At 39.6% G+C, this 16875-nt stretch overlaps 1 protein-coding gene across 1 annotated transcript in view; it reads right to left on the bottom strand.

Moving 5' to 3' along the window:
• LOC113500050 (F-BAR and double SH3 domains protein 2) overlaps window positions 1-16875 on the bottom strand; it is a 106260-nt gene continuing 89385 nt past the window's right edge. The window contains exons 8-18 of the mRNA XM_026880715.1: window positions 16637-16822; window positions 14411-14647; window positions 13222-13369; window positions 12742-12899; window positions 10252-10401; window positions 9580-9903; window positions 9256-9369; window positions 6797-6896; window positions 4973-5158; window positions 4314-4345; window positions 1-3935 (exon numbers count right to left, since the gene is read on the bottom strand). Coding sequence (XP_026736516.1) covers window positions 3444-3935; window positions 4314-4345; window positions 4973-5158; window positions 6797-6896; window positions 9256-9369; window positions 9580-9903; window positions 10252-10401; window positions 12742-12899; window positions 13222-13369; window positions 14411-14647; window positions 16637-16822 — 2127 coding nt within the window. The 3' untranslated portion in view covers window positions 1-3443. The remainder of the gene's footprint in view (window positions 3936-4313; window positions 4346-4972; window positions 5159-6796; window positions 6897-9255; window positions 9370-9579; window positions 9904-10251; window positions 10402-12741; window positions 12900-13221; window positions 13370-14410; window positions 14648-16636; window positions 16823-16875) is intronic.

Genomic DNA, 16875 nt, shown 5'->3' with positions numbered 1-16875 from the left:
TTTTAAATTTAAGAAAGTTTATTGCAGGTCGAAAATGCGTTGGGGGAACATTAAAGCAACCGTACACCAAACCTGCGGCCTTATGCTGGCCGCTATTAACTATAACCTTTATATCCTTACACACCGTGCCGCGTGCAAACCTCATGCATCAGGAACTGAACACCAAGCGACCGGATCGATTAGTACCGAGGACCGAAATTTCAATTAAATGAGGACCAAATGTAACTCATCAGAGATCAAAGCCTAAGAAAGAAATGCTGACTTCGTGCCATTGTTGCGTCCCTAGATGTTGCAATATACGAGGCTGCCGCGCCCCCCGCGAGGCCTGCGCCCGTAAACCTACAGGCCGTGCGTCAAACTAGCACGACTCGCATTTTTACGCCACCATCGCAGCGGGAGAGCAGCCTAAACACAAATAGAATTGAAAATAAATTAGGCTAAAACCTCAATCCAAAACATTTAAGACTACAAAGTAATGTTAACATAAAATTTTCTACGTTTTTAATACACAATTTGGTTAGCCTCGTCATGACGTCACGCGTCGCGGGCTCACTAACATTCGCTAATGATCGTTTGTTCGGCAGTGTGGTGCTGGCTGCAACATGCTATATCAACAAGGCACTTGTTTACCAGTTGCAAGCTGAGACAGATTCGAAGGAGATCTTACAATCCGGCCAAATGGTTGCTATTATTGGTCATTGATTTTTTTCGTAAGAATATACAGAGTTTGGCAAAAACCCTGATAGACGTTAGACATAGTTTCGTTTCTGTTAGTACAATATTTTGGATCGTTAAAACTTGTACAATGACCCTTATCAGGGCGGTTGATGTTATTACAATTGTATAGAAAAGATGTTATTTTCTATGAGAAACCAATTTTCATTCCTTGTCTACTTTTCAAGAGCCATGTGCCCAGCATAGGGCCATTATAGACTGGCATTATTGATCACAATCCATCAGGGGTTTCGTAACAGTCTGTTCCATGTTAATGTTTTCTACAGATTTCTTTTGTTTCTCAGGGATTGCACACGGCACCTAACTTCAACTACAATCTTGTATAATAGTACAATAGTCTTTAAACAGTAGGTATAAATATTTGAATACTAATTGTTTCTATTATTCTAATTATCATACGTCCGATATGCTGAGATTATTTGAAACATTATAATAACTGTATATTATATTAAGTTTTATAATAGAGTACTTATTTCCAAAGCCTTGGTATATGTGGCTATATGTGCGTTACATTAGGCCTCGTTTATACGATACAGGGTTAACATTTTTTCGATTGTATAAATTATTTAGCTCCCGCCATTTTTCTTGTGGGCGTTTTTTTTTTTAATTTTTTGTCATCTTAATTGCGTTCGAGACACCATGTAGGTTGATAGCCAATCACTAACCCTGTTTTTCTTTTAATTTATTAAATTCCAACATCTACATTACAGTTGTTAGCCAACTTTCAGATTAAAATTATTTAACGTTCGATATATTATTTGCTCTACAACACTCTTACATCAGTACCTGCATAAACTATGATCTTCTAAAAATTTGTGCTACGTCATCAGCTTGATAATACATGGATATATAGGACCGCCAGTCGGGATAACAGCACAGAACATTTGACATACAGAAATGAAACATTTATATAAGTTGCGTTTAGTTTAATTCAGATAATCTCAGCAGCAGAACTCTATCAATTCAGTTCTCTAAAGTAAAAGCAACACTTATGTATCGTATAGATATAAGGTAGGTAATTAGGTATCACAAACAACAATAGTTTGCACCTATAGTATAGTTACAGTCAACATTATAAATCTGTGCATCGTTTGATACAGTGACAATATTAATCTACACAGAGTGCTACATACCTCTCACTTTTTTTGGATTTTTTTTATTTATTTTTTTATTTCATGAAACGTGGATCAACCCGTAAAAACACAATCCTGTGACGTTAACTGATTGTTGAACTCCCGAGGTGACGAAAAACATTCTCTAGCCGAGCGGCGCAGGCGCAATCGAAAACTACCGATGGGTTAATGAACCACTTGTTTTTACGGGTTTGTTAAAGAATGTATATCTAACAATAATATAGAATAATTGATATATTTTTATTAAATAAACACAACACATTAATCACATCGTTAAACAGCTAATAACTACTTGGTTAACATTGATCTACGTACGACGATTAATCGATTAAATGCAAATATGTGAATACTATTGTTAACACAAACGTGTGCCAGGTCTACGTGGTCTAACATGAACATTCGAGAGACCGAGTACTTGATGTCCTACAGCCAAACGTCCTGTGGTGATCTGAGATGTGACGTCACTGACGCCCGCGTCCACGCGGTGTGCACGCTGCACCATACACCTCCGTTACATAACAACCCCAAAAAGGAACATGTAGTTGTCGAATAGCATCTTAAGCAGAAATTATTTGGCTTCAGAAACATGAATTGTGATAACAAAGCTAACGTAATCGATGTCTCGGCGAGACGCGACGTGGGCGCTAACGTGATCTAATAACAGTTTCGTAAAATTAATATCAACAATGCGTAACAATCAACTACGAGGGAGTTAGGATATCTGGTCACCGAGTGGTCTCAACAGTATTGCTTGGGTATGAGCACGGGTCCACAGCCCGCTGGTGATGACGTCACAGCGGCGGTGTCGCAGGGAGGTAACCAAAGAGAAGCTAGTAACACCCTGTATCTTCCTAATCCTACCGTCCGCCGCCGAATGAACGAGCGTTACCCGAATTCGATGTCAACTTCAGTGGCGGAGCTTAGTTACAACGGTACGCTGCGTGTTGACCGCTCGCTGTTGTGCGGGTCGCTGAGCATTGGTCTCGACTGCCCACTGGACCAGACTGCCCTGTTTGTGTGTTATTTGGTCTGGTCTGCGTTAGCGAGGGGCGATGGCAGGTCAACACGCCGCGTCACTAACATACGCCTCTAACATACCCTCCATTCGCAGGTACTAGAATGTGCTCCTGTACTTATTAATAGTAATAAGTATTAATAGCTATATACAGTACAATCTACATGTCCCGACCGTTCCTCTACGCACAACGGATCACCGACAATTTTATCATTATTTCCAATTTTCCATTATAAAGTCTTAGAAACAATATAAATTCACATTAAATGTACTAACATCTATAAACATTAGCTAATAAAAACATCTAGTCAAATTGATATTTAAATTTCGCTAGATAAATAAACATTTAGATCTACACAATTTTATTAAATCTGAACTGGTTGGGGTACGTTGCAGGGGTTACATTCAGCGATATAGTTTTGAAAATGAAAATAGTGTGAATACACACATCAAAACACCTGGTGAGTATAATACTGGGTAAGAATAGGCTCACTCGAGCGAGGGTAGTATGCTAATACTGACAGCAGAGAAACGGTCTAATGTAGACGGTCGAAGAGGCCTTAGGCGTTGGACTCCTTGAGGTCCTGCAGGCGCGCGAGCTGCGCGGAGTCGAGCTCGTCGGGGATGCTGGCGCGACCGGCGCGGGGACCGGGCGGGCTGGCGGGCGCGGTGGGCGGGCCCGAGCCCTCCGAGCCCGTGGACGAGGACGCGGGGTGCGGCGCCGCGTCCGCGGGGCCCGAGTCCGAGTCGCGCAGGCACACCGCCGTCTGCTCCGACAGCGATGATTCCTCGTCCTCCGCCTCCTCTGCGACTGATCCGCCGGCCTCGCCTCCCTCGCCCGCCTCTCCTGCAGCTTCACCCTCTGTTTCGGCCTCTGCCTCGGGCTCGGCTTCGGCCTTCACCTCGGCCTCTGGTGGAGGGAAGGGCTGCTCGGGCTCCTCCACCATAGGCGTGGCAGCAGTGATCACGATCTGCGCCACGCCTAACCCGCAGTCCTCGGAGGGCTGCTCAACCTGCGGCACTGCTTGCACCGGGGCGGGGAGCGCCTCGATCTGATCACAGAAAGTATTCAATTATGCTACGATTACATCAGTAAGGTATGCAAGAAGGCCAATTAGAAGTTTGTTAAGTTAGGCACCGGCTGTCAAACTGAAGATTCAGGCATTCCGAAAGTAGACATGCATTAAAGCGACATGCTATGATGACGTGGGCTACCGAAAAAAGGTTGTGTTAGAAAATTTGAATGTTAAAAGGTACAAAGTAAAAGGCTATATAAGTAGGTAAGACCGTGTTGGTTCCTGCGGTAGAATCGCGTTAGTCGTAAACAAACAACAGCAACAAGCTACGAGTAGTGTGAGAAGCTCCGTCAAGCAACAAACAGGGACGTATACAGAGGGCAGAGAGGTATAGATTTGTATCAAGAGTCAAACCTCGTCATACATTTCACCGACGACTTCATCAACTGAAGCATGGAAAAAAATTCACACTTAATTAAAACTAAAACACAAATTGCACACAATTAGAATTATACAGAACAGTTAGATCTCACAGTTATACGTTGAAAGCTATAGACAAGGCCATCTTACTCAACATTATTATGTTTATTTCATCGTGGAATGTTAAGAGCAGAACCCCATTGAATCCCAACCTACCACCATCCGTTAAAGCATAACTGCGGCCTTTGTAAAAAGGGCAGTCGACTCGCACTGAGGTATTTAAAGAGGAGGGTAGGTTCTCTAAATCCTACGAGTTTTATCTATCTTCAAGTTTTCTTTACACTTTTCTATGTCACTGTACAACATTGTTATGATTTGAGCATTTTAATATTTATTAAAATGTCTAGATGCATCTTTTTACAGATGATTTAAAACGTCTGTTTCCATCATTACCAATAATAGTAGACATGAAAAGTATCTTAGTTCGAAAAGCTCATTCTTATACTTTTAGGTTAAGTTTTGATAAAAAAACTTAACTCCTTGATTATTTCAGAATACAATATGAGGTACCCAAAATTGGTTATCCTAACGATTTAAGTCGGACCTATACAAAAAAGTGACAAGAACTCTCATGTTGTGGTTATCGTACTTACCTACAATGGTGACTGCCGGGGCAGTGAACTGGGTCCCGTAATGCTCTTGCTGGTTCCTACTAAGCTCAAGATTAAAGCTGAAGTCGGGCTGGCTATCCATGGAGTCGCCGAGATCGGGCGGCGGCGGCGGCGGCGGCGCCAGCGGCGGCGCGGGCCCTTTCGCGTTGTTGTTCTCATTGCTCATCACTGGCAGCGTCCATACATAACACATATCAGCCTACACAACCAATTGTGTGCAAAATATCGCATGCAAATCACGTATCCGAACGCCAGTGCTAATTGCCATGACTCGTTAAACATGAATATGAATAGTGTCATCAAAACCGTTATTCCACGATTTCATTTGTTTGTAATTTCATGAACATTTTCGGATTCAATGTGTCGTTACTGTCGCTTTCATTTTAATCGATTCCATGGCAATGAGTACGTTTGAAACCATGCTAAAATATGTGACCATTACATATAGGTATGCATATTTACACACGTATGTCGTAAAACACTGAAGCTGTGAACGGGTGTCGAGGTAGTATTTGACAATATTTGTCGTGTTTCATGTTTGAAGCTTTGTGCTTGTGTAATATTTGTGGTTTGGAGGCAAAAATTTGATTAACTTAATATCTTGTGAAGGTTTTTTACATTCTTTTAAACGCATTGTCATTCAGAAGCAGATAGGTTTTCATTTAATTCTTTGTTTTGGTGATATTTGGCTCCGACTTGCCCATTTAATTACCATGCAAAAATTATAAATATTTTTGAACGTTTTGTATTTTTTGAGTACCTAGATCGACAGCTATTGACTGTAGACATCGCTATATAGACATTATATTTCAGTACAACGCATTTTAATGTCGTTTAACTGTCAGATGTGAAAACAAAAATCTTCAGTCAATCATCAACAGTTTTACAGCTATCAAATTAAACAAAAAACGATTCTGACCGAATCATTCAATGGCGCGGTAAAGTCACATGAGTTTGTATTGAAGTGCAAATCAACAGTCATAATTCCGTTTTCCCGATGAGTGGAGGCGAGAATTGAGTTTACATACAAATTTGTTGTCATACGACATTTTTGTTTGACTACATAATATTATTAACTTTCGTGCAAAACATGCATTTAATGTGGCGTCTGACTTGCGACTAGCCGTGCTTATAAATATGACAATTGGGAACCAAATCAGATTTTATAAACCCAATTAGCTAAAGCTAACGTCACTATGGTATGTGGACAAAACCATTAAATCCTGGATATAATACAATTCCTGAAAGGGGACCACTTCTGACGACAATCACAAATTACTTTATAAAAAATTCTCTTTGTGTATGCGACTAAACAGTCCTATTAATGTTTCTATTCGAATTGCCTTGACAGTCTGATAATTACAACAATCTTGTAATTAATAGGGAATTGGTTTCAAGTACCGTTTAAGTATGCAAAGTCGACTGCAATTGTGAATATGTACGGTTGTGTACTTAGAGTACGTACATAAATGGTAGAAGCGGCTGCTTGTCAAAAAACCAAATATAGAGACTTTACAATAAGTAATATCGTTTGAGCAGATGTAATCAGCTGTCTGATATCTCATCACCTCAGTCTGATGGAATAGCGGGCGTTTAAGTTTAGACTTAAACGCAAGAAGAAGAATTTAGGTATGCATTTCAGTTGATCACAACCATAACCGTTAATGAAATGCGTTCTGTTGACTGGACGTGAACGCATTTGTCTTCAGTCATACTCTACATGGCAAAATTTTATGAATATTGAGTTTTTTTTTAACAAAATGGTCCCCTTTCGTTTATTTTCAGGCATACAGGGTGTTGTCTTACGGTCATCCTCAGCGGGGGGCGAGGTAGGTGGGGATGCGAACACCGGCGGAGCCGCCGCCAGAGGCGTCCAGTCCTCCACGCCACTCAGTGGCTCGCCATTCTGAGCAGTCCAATTTACACGTGTGACATAGAATATAATACATGCTGAATGTTCCAAATGTAAATACACAATAACATTTTCTGGTAAACTAAGAAAATATTTATAGAATTCAGCCTGTTCCCCACGTGTTTTGTCAAACGAAATGTAGAGACAAAGGGAGAAACGTCTTAACGAACTACGGCAGTAATCAAAGAATTAAGAATCATGAACGCCAAAATCCGATTAGGAAGTCGTATAAAAAGGGGAGAACAAAAATAAACAAAAACTTTAACAATTGGGTGAATTTCAACAGGTCCAAAAAAATCTTCATTTCCGTGGATTTTTTATTCTTCCACTTTAGAACAATAAAAAATAGTGTTTTCTCAAGTTTTCGATCAGATATGCAGTTTTGCTTAATATCTAGCAGATAGCTTAAAAAACTAACGAGATATACAAGATTGAAAATTCCGTGCCACGGCGATGAAACATGCATGCACGGCAATGAAACAGGCGTCCATGGCAATGAAATGTTATTATAGTGTACAAGAATATTTAAATGATAAAGTTAATCATTGAAACAAAAATAAATACTATTAATTTATACGCAATAATAATAGAATATAATGTGTAAAAATCCAGTCACACATGATATTATTTTTATAATATAACTATAAATAGATACATTCCTGTCTAGTGGCGAAACAAACATAAGTCACGGAAATGAAACACGTGGCCACGGCAATGAAAGGAAACTGTTTTACAAGGCACGGCGATGATATTTTTTTCATTCCCGTGTATTTTTTTTCATTGCCATAGCAAATTTTGTCCACGGAAACCACGGAAATGAGAGCACGGCGATGAAAATCAAGGGGTATAATTCAATTTACTAAAAAACTGGTAATAATTCACAGTAATGAACACTTTACAAATAAGCTAAATATAAATGGCATTGTATTGAATGCTCAATCGAGATTAAAAACTTATTGAAATAGAAGTTAGACCTATCCACGGCGATGAAAGAAAAAATGTCCAGTACCAAAAAAATTGAATACTTTTAATTATAGCTCGAAAACGCAGGCACGTACACACGTCGTTCCTTGTCTAGCCTTTCGACGTTACTTATATGCAACGTTTAACGCAAAACGGGAGCGACGCAAAACGTTAGAATATGCAATATTCTCAAATATGTTTAGGACATGGCGATGAAAGGTAGTTCTGGGACAAATGGTTTTTTATTAACCATACGTTGTATTGTGTAAATATTTGAATAAATGTATTCCGAGTCAATACTCTAACTATTCACGAACCAAATAAAACTAAGTTTTAATATAAATAACGATACATTTTTGATCAATGATGACTTTAATACATCAAGGTGAGTCGTGGACAAACACGGCGATGAAAGATTATGTGGTTTAACTTTTTTTTTGGAAAACCTATTAATTATATTAATAAAATATTTAGTGCTACAGATAGATTTTTATGTCATCTACCTAAAAAAAAATGTTAGAACATTATAACAATGCTTTTTAGTACCGATTTCATCGATGCCACGCAATTTTTGGGTCCGGGAAATTCACCCAATTATTAACTTTTACACAAGTTAGAAACTTTTTGTTGATTTTTACAAGTTGACCTTAAATTTGAATTTAAAAATACAATTTTCGATACTTGAACTTTCTTGTGAAGATTGTTTGCCGTCATGGACGGTGGAAGTGAGATGTAAAGTACATTGTTTAGCTCGCCCTCTTGCTTCCACAACTCGCAGTCTTTTAAGAAGTCGTTACAAGAGACTGCACTTGTTTTTCCAAAACACCCTAGACTTACCTGGTGCATTGTCAAATGACTTCGTAATAAAAACTAATTAAATAATTAAACTAACTTTAGAAAAAGAGGTAAGGAAAAAAGAACATAAAAAGACAATACTTTATTTTTATCATCTGGGAAATTGATCATCTTCATTGTTTCCCACGTTGATAAAAGTTAACCTATCCCAAAATGATTTTCAGTTCCAAAATCCTCAATTTCTAGAGGTAAATTGTGACTGTCAAAGTATTCAGAGAAAAGAAGATTAGCAAATTGAGATGCAATCATTTTTATTAATCGGCCTGGGACTAATGCCACCTCTTCTGTTGCAACTGTAAAAACTTGACATACGTATCTCTGTTTCACAATTGCCGTAAAAAGTGGTAATAACTACCTAGACTATAACTTAGGGAAGGTGCTTCTTGTAATCGATTTGTCATTTTGTTTAAATTTTATAAACACTTTAAATACTTAAAAAAGAAACAAAACAAAAGGTAAAAGAAAAGAAAAAAATGGTGTATAAAAATAAATAAGTCATGTATAGTTTATTGTATCATCTGTGCGGATGTCCGACCTCGTCGCACTCCTCGACGATGAGTGAGGGGAAGTTGCCGAGCACGCCGTTGGCCTCGCCGCGCCACCAGCCGTCGTCCACGTCATGAGCTTGGCGGGACACGATGCGGATTATCTGGGTAATTTAATACATTAATTTACACAATTAATAATCTTGAAAATGGATTTCTAAAGCTATAACGTGAAGCAAGAAGAATTTAAATTGCATTTATTAGATGGCATCTCATGTTTACATATCTTCTATGAAACATTTGCGATTCACCGAAGAAATAGGAAGAAAAGAAAGCAAAACTCTAAAAATGATAGTTATGTTTGAATATATCACCTGTCCCTCTTCAAGGTTCAGTTCATCAGAACCTTCAGCATCATAGTCGTATATGGCGAAGCAGTAGCCCAGGGTCTGCAACTCAGGCTTGGCACCCGAGGTCGAGGGTGTGGCAGTTTCGGTAGACGGCCACACGTCCACGAAGGACTCCATCTGAGGCGGCTCCGCCACCTTCGGCTCCTCAGGCTTGGCCACTGGGGCCGAGATCACGGAGATCTGATCCGGAGACTGCACTACGTCTGCGTCTTCACCCTCGACCGTGTAGTCAACGGACGAGAAGGATATCTGGGACACCAGGCCAGGTCCTCCGGTACTAGAGCACGGCTAGAAGAAGAAATATGAAATCCCATATTGGAATAGAATTTTTGGAGAGTTACTTTTTTATGACCTCCTTTTCGCACATAATGTGTTACTGTCTACATATTTTTTGGTACAACCTTAAAACATTTAAAGACCGCTTAATTCAGTTTTCGTTCTGGAAGAAACTGATTTATTGCAGTTTGATAAAGGTTCTAGAACGATCGAAAATCGATACTTTTCCTTTGAAACAATCAGAAAAACTAGTTACTTTATATTTAAATCTATTTGCGTGTTCGAATTGTACGGCAAATACATCGAAGGTGGAAATTCTCCTGACATTTGACAGGTTTGGTTTGAATAGTTGATGAGTACCTGCTCGCGGTCGACGTCCAGGTAGTTGTGGGGCACGTAGCCCTCCTCCCCGCGGTAGTTGCGCGCGCGGAGCCAGCCGTCACCGTCCCCTTCGCCCACCACCTCCAGCTGCTCGCTCTCGATGATGGACAGCTCATCAGGATTTTGGGCCTGATTTAGATATACGTCGATATTGATATAAATGATTACATTAAACCGAAATTATTTTATATTCGGTCCAAATTGTTGATCAGTCGAAATGAAGTCCAATACTGGCCGTGATCAAAATAAAATGAGAAGCCAAATTACATCCATCAGTATCGCCAATATATCGCATTTGATAAAGGTTAGAACAACGGACTAAATACTGGCTCCATAAAACAGGCGTCAAAAAAATCACGCAACTCTTGCTACACTCTGTAGAGTAAAAGCCGAGGGAAAAATATGACATGCTTTTTCCAAGTTAACGGATCAGTGGTTCAAACAAGATGTCACATGTCATGTACCCAGTGAGTCCGTGAGGTCCATTACTCGATATCAACCTTCATAAATATTGTTTCTACGTAGCGTCCTGCTATTTCTATTGAAACATTTTCTAGGATTTTGTGGTAATTGCTTAAAAGCCACAAATTTTCACCCACCCAAAATTTTCATTTCAAAAGAAACAGTTACAGTTAAATTTTGTACCAAAATCTGCTATTTCGTGGAACTCGTGTGGATTTGAAAGCAGTATTTTGAGCGCTATCCCGATTGCTTAAGCCGACAGGTATTGTACACGTAAACCACGCTTTACTTCAGAGGCTTCCCGAATAACACAGCTTTTTCCGCCCGCTATTGTACTCAAGATCATCGTGCTCAGCTACATGACAGCTTTATCGCTTTCAGTGTATTTTGCAAACTTGTAAGCTTGACAGTTATACTTCGTGTAAGAATGTAAAATCAAATTTAAATCTCGTAGCAGTTGCTACGTAAACCGAAGCTACGAAAATGCTACGCTTTGTTACATCTTTTAAAACAAATGAAGCGTTCGATTTTAAAGGATTAAAATAAGTAAATCTCAACTAACTCATTATGTTAACTAGTCCTTGTTTACTGATAACTTGCGCTTAATTATAAGATGAAGTTTAATTACTTTGACAAACTTTGGTTGCAGGTTAATTATGGGAGCCTTAATATCGAGGGAGACGCTCACAAGCCAGCGCGCAACGATGTGAAGCAACTTAACGCGGTTATGAAAGTAGTTTAATGAGACACATTTTTATTTGGCAAGAGTCAATTTTGCAATGAAAATACCTCACCGGGACATTTGTATTCACAAGAGAGCCCTCGATGTAACAAATGCTCTGATTGCTGGAAATGTGTCGTAAAATTAATGAGGTTTTAGCTTCAATGATTGTGTTTCTATTGGGCTAATGCTGCGTGTGACCACGAATTGAATGAAACAAGCTTCATTGACTTGTTTGTTAAACTGGAGCTTATTTTTGTACTTTCGTTGCCAATTAAAAGGATGTATGTCATATGAATCGAGATTAAAAAATAAGTTTCTGTTTACTTCCATGAATCCCTATTATTGACAAAAAGTGCCGGAGAAGGTGTGTAAAAATATATACCACAAAGAGAGCATAATAACTTATTGACTTAGTTTCTGATAAATGTTCCGTAGTAAAGTTACCAAAAATACTTGGCACTTAGAAAAACCTATAGCACTTTATTGATTACATTCCATAATTAGAAAGTCGTAGATACATAACGTGTTACCTAGGTTTTGTGTTAATGAATATCTATTTTATTTTTTAATCAAGCTACCCGCTATCTATTTATCTGTTTCTATTAAGCAATTGACTTTCGTATTGCTGCAGTAGCAATATAGCAGCAACGGGATACACTGCAGCTTAAAAGAATCTAATTTTCTTAAACTACCATGAACCCCAAGTTCTACCCATGACGTAACAGTAAAGGTCGCTTCCGACGAGTACATTCAAACAGGTAACGTTTAAGCAGTGGATCTACTTCTTCAAAACTGTTGAGGTCGTGGAAGCGTACAGCGTAGAGCATCTCTTTTCCACTATGAGCAAGTTGTAATCCTGCAGGTTGTCCACATCAACATCTTATCGCGATTTGGTGGTGGCAGTAGTGATACGGTAGACTCGTCCATAAAAGCGAACAGTCGTAGTCTTTTTTTGAGACTAGCCCGCCACACATTAGTATGCCAGGATCTACAATGGAACCTATGAATATCACCGAAACATTGAAGCTCGGTGTGTCCAGTGGAAATGATTGCGTCTTGGATCCGACTGCTAATTAGCCCTTCCCGATAAACTCTGATGAAATGAAATCATTTATTCTAAAGTAGGATAAACATATCATCACTTTTGCTTTTGTCTCTTTTTTGAGAACGCTGGAGTCGACATTTCCTATCTGACTACCCTGAGAAGAATGTCAAACTCAAGGGTCTTGATAGTGGCTCGTATCTCGGATTTTTGGAACCCTGAAAAGTGTCTGTCCACTTACCACATAGGAGTAGAGTGCGGTGCACTTGTAGAGTGGCGCCGCTGGTGGCTCCACAGCCTCGGCAGTGGACTGCTCGGGCTCGTCCCAGCTCACCTGGGTGGGGTCATCCCAGCCCACCGTCAGCTGTTCGATGCGCATGCGCTCTTCCTCCAGTACAGCTGAGTAAGGAAAGAAAAGCTCTATATGTTTCTTCGATAAGTGTAAAAAAAAGAATATATATTTTTTTGACTTCAAACGAAATTCTGCCGATAAAGCACCGATCGACTCGATTACCGTCGGCCGCCGTCGGTGGTTTTATTTTCTTTAATAACTTCTTGAAAAAGGTTAGGTGCATATTTCAAGAAGTTTCAAGTATTCGGAAAGTAATACACATTTGAACGAACTTCTAATATCAAAATAGCTTAAATATTGGAAGGCACAGGAACAGCAGGTGCATAATTCAAGTAGATTTTCCCGTCAGATCTCTAAAGGAGGTCTTACCATCGACATCCTCGTCGTGTTCGTCATCATGCTGCGAGGATCCGGAGGTGGTGCGCTGGTGGCTGGCGAGCGCGGCCACGGCGGACGCGGAGGTGCCTTCGCCCTCGGTGTTGTCGCTGTCGTAGAACGAGTCCGAGCTCGGCTGGTCCTGTGGTATATCGCCCAATGTATTATACGGGATCGAGTCGACAGTGTTTTTGGAGTTTCATTATTGAGGAGTTGCCCAGCTGCAGTGTTTTGTTTCTGAAGTACGGGGCAGAGAATCCCCCGTGGTGATAGTACTGTTCTCACCAAAGCGGATATCGTAATCCTCGTGGATGGAATTCTGCGCGTTACACTTTAGTCGTGGAATGTCATACTCAATAACCAAATGGAACTGAGTTGTGCACTGTATCCACATCGGCAGTTTAAAACAAAGCGTGTAGGTTAAAATGTATCCTATGGAGTGGTAACAGAACCGTTACATGTAAGTTTTATATTTATTGAAAAATGTTTTTGGTATTAAGTAACATTAAGGGAAGGAATTAGGTTAACTGAATTAGGTTAACTCTTAGCTAAAATACAGGAAACTAAAAATAATAAGTTATGAATTCTGTTTCGCAAACTTGCAAGAAATTAATGGAAAAATTTTAATGAAATAAAGCACGCTGAAAGAAAAATAAAAATATTTTCTGGCATAAAATATAATTTACAACATAAAAACAAAAGTTCAAGCTAAAAGCGCATAGCCATATCTCATAAATTACGAATAAGAAAAAACGTATATCGCTTGTATCAAACATTGAAACCAATTCATAAACGTCACACGTCATTTTTATTGAAGTTCGCCATAATTTTTTAGCCGCCAGCTAAACAAAACAATCGCAAAGCAAATTATTGCCGTCGGCAAACATAAACGCGTACTATCGAAGAAAATGTAAACTGTAAAATAAAAAATGCGTTATGATTTCACTACAAAAATTAGCAATGTTTAAAGTAAAGGAGAAGTGGAGTTGATTCCTAAAAAGGAAAGGAAAAGGATACCTGCTTTTGAAAAATACACCCTAAGTTAAGAAGACACAAATTCCCAAATAAATATAACGGATTACAGATTGATCCGTTATATTTATCAAAATAGAACAGGATCCATGACTGTCTAAACTGTTTTCATAGAAGGCCGTCGGTAGATAGAAAAGGAGGCGATACTTACGGCAGCCCCGGAAGCGTCGGTGCGCACGCTGAGCAGGCTGCTGCTGCGCGGCAGGGTCTCCTGCACGGCCAGCAGGTCCACCTCCTTCAGCCAGTCGTCCACGGGGGCTCCGCTCACCCGCAGGCACTCCAGGCGGGACTCGTACTTCGCCTTCGACGTCTCCGAGCGACGGATAGTAGCCCTCAGCTCGTCCAGCCGCACCTCTAGCTCGGGACCGTTCGGGTCACTCGGGTCCACCTAATCACGACGGCAGCAAATAAATTCTCATTGATCACGTTCCTCAATCAATCGTCAGAAAATAACTTACGTTAGCGAAACAGTTTTGAGGATTGACGGTGAAATGCGAAATCATAATTAAGAAACGAAAAGAAATCTGTCCCATTATTGAAAGAAATTGTAATTGACAATATAGGATCTTCTCAATCGCATATCAAAAAGATTTACTGTGTATATGGCACAAAACGCGAAGCGGCCAATTTTAACGTAAACCACCAAAATTAGCATATCAGGCCCAAAATATGTTGAATATCTCACCACGAGGGCCCTACAGTACTGGAAGGCTGAGCTGAGAGCACCCATGATATCTTAGACTTAGATTTTATCAAAGCAAACGTCTAATGCCGCAGTTGGAAATATAATGATAAAAGGCGATCGCAACCGTTGTCGGCCGCCCAATGTTAAGGTAAGGGGGAGATATATTATTCAGAATGGCGTCCGTACTGTTTTACGCGATACTATTTCCGATCTACTATTGCATGTCAATTAATATGCAAATACCATGGCCGGCGATCGGAATCGAAACGATTTTTTGAAATGCCGCGTTTTATTTAAATCAATTTACTGTACCTACGAAGCGAATTAGATTGGTTAATATAAGTAACAGGATTTTGTTTACAGACAAAATAATATATTAAAGAAAAATCTCGAAAGAGAAATGAACACAAAAATCTTTAGGTAGGACTAAGCCTTTATATGAGAAAACATAAAGCCTTAGGCAAGTAGTATGTAATTGATGGAAAAGGGTATATTTAATTATTGAAGTACGTCATTATTATTATGTGTGAGTAGTGCCAGCTGAATCAAAGTGGCATTTACAGCTTGCAATTTATATAACATAATACAGGGGTGGCACAGAAAAAATTGCAACGTTGGAATAAAATAAGTGTTTGTTTTCTAGTCAAGGACTCTGTCTGTAAATAGTTTAACACGACATTCGTTTAACGCCGTACATGAAGAAAGAGGTGTCGGTGTAATTTATTTTGTTTTTACTGCTGGACTGATAGCCTACACAGTCTTAGTTACTGAGATCAGAGTATTTAAGAAATGAAAACTAAGTTTGGTGCTACACAATTAAATATCCATCCAAAAATCCATCTTCTTTCCTTGTAAGTACTTATTACTGTTGGTAAATTAAATTTTATTTCGTAAGTACTGGTGTGCGACAACCTTGCAAAGTAGGTTAAAATATCACTGCAATTAATAAACTAACAATCGATGGCGTCTTCGCGATCGGATTTTGCTTTGATGATTTAATAACAGACATTAGCGTTTGAAATATTAAATCCTCTTGTCATTTGATTGTCGTCGTTTACTTTACTATGGTACTGAATTTCCACTATTGTTAAATGTATTTTCCTAGTGTTGAACGTATGCAGTCGTTGTCTGTATTAATAAAATAAATAAATTCAAGTTTGTTTTTAGGTTCAACGGGTATCTCGTGGATCAGAAATATTGACTTCTTTGCACGTGACTAGAACCACTGAAGGAGATCGAAATCGTAAGATGCTGTTCTTAACAAAATAGTTCAGTTTATTAGAGAAAACTATCGTTAATTCCTATTTCCTTTTGTGTCTCCAGATTTCGACTGAAGAAAGTTCTCGAGATTACAGCCGAAGTCAGCGGAAGTTGGACGAAAATGTCATTTGTCATTCTACTCGTGCTATACTTGTTTTACAAAATCAAAGCCAAACGCAATGAACAACGTCAGCAAAATTGAGTAATATGTATGAATGGGTATGACTGCTTGTTGGTATGTGTGTGTGTGTGTCTGCGCGTGTGCATGACGTGGTTGTTTGAGGGCTCTAAGCATCGCTAGTACCCTGACAAGGTTTGTAATGTTTAGTAGAGTATTTTTGTAGCTTTAACTGTAGTCTCTCACAACCGGTTTGTGATAATTTTGATTAAAATTGCCATACGTGTGTAATGTTTTCTGAAAGATCAACCTACCTTTTGTCCGGCATCGCGCATGGCCTGGTACAGGGCCATCTTGCGAGTGGCATCTCGCACCAGCGAAGTTTCGCGAATGACGCGCGTTGCCCAGCGTCGGGCTTCTTGCCCCAGAGTCTGGGCAACAGACTCGTGCTCAATAGTAACTGCGTCGATCGGATCGTTGTCGCAGGGCTCGAACTCGTACTAGGTAATAAAAGACGAAAACCACCTTTAAGAATGGCAGAAGACGCCGAAAT

Source organism: Trichoplusia ni, chromosome 1 (genome assembly GCF_003590095.1).
Source record: "Trichoplusia ni isolate ovarian cell line Hi5 chromosome 1, tn1, whole genome shotgun sequence".
Taxonomy (NCBI): Eukaryota; Metazoa; Arthropoda; class Insecta; order Lepidoptera; family Noctuidae; genus Trichoplusia; species Trichoplusia ni.
The sequence above is the reverse complement of the archived record's forward strand: the minus strand, read 5'-3'. Positions and strand labels throughout refer to the sequence as shown.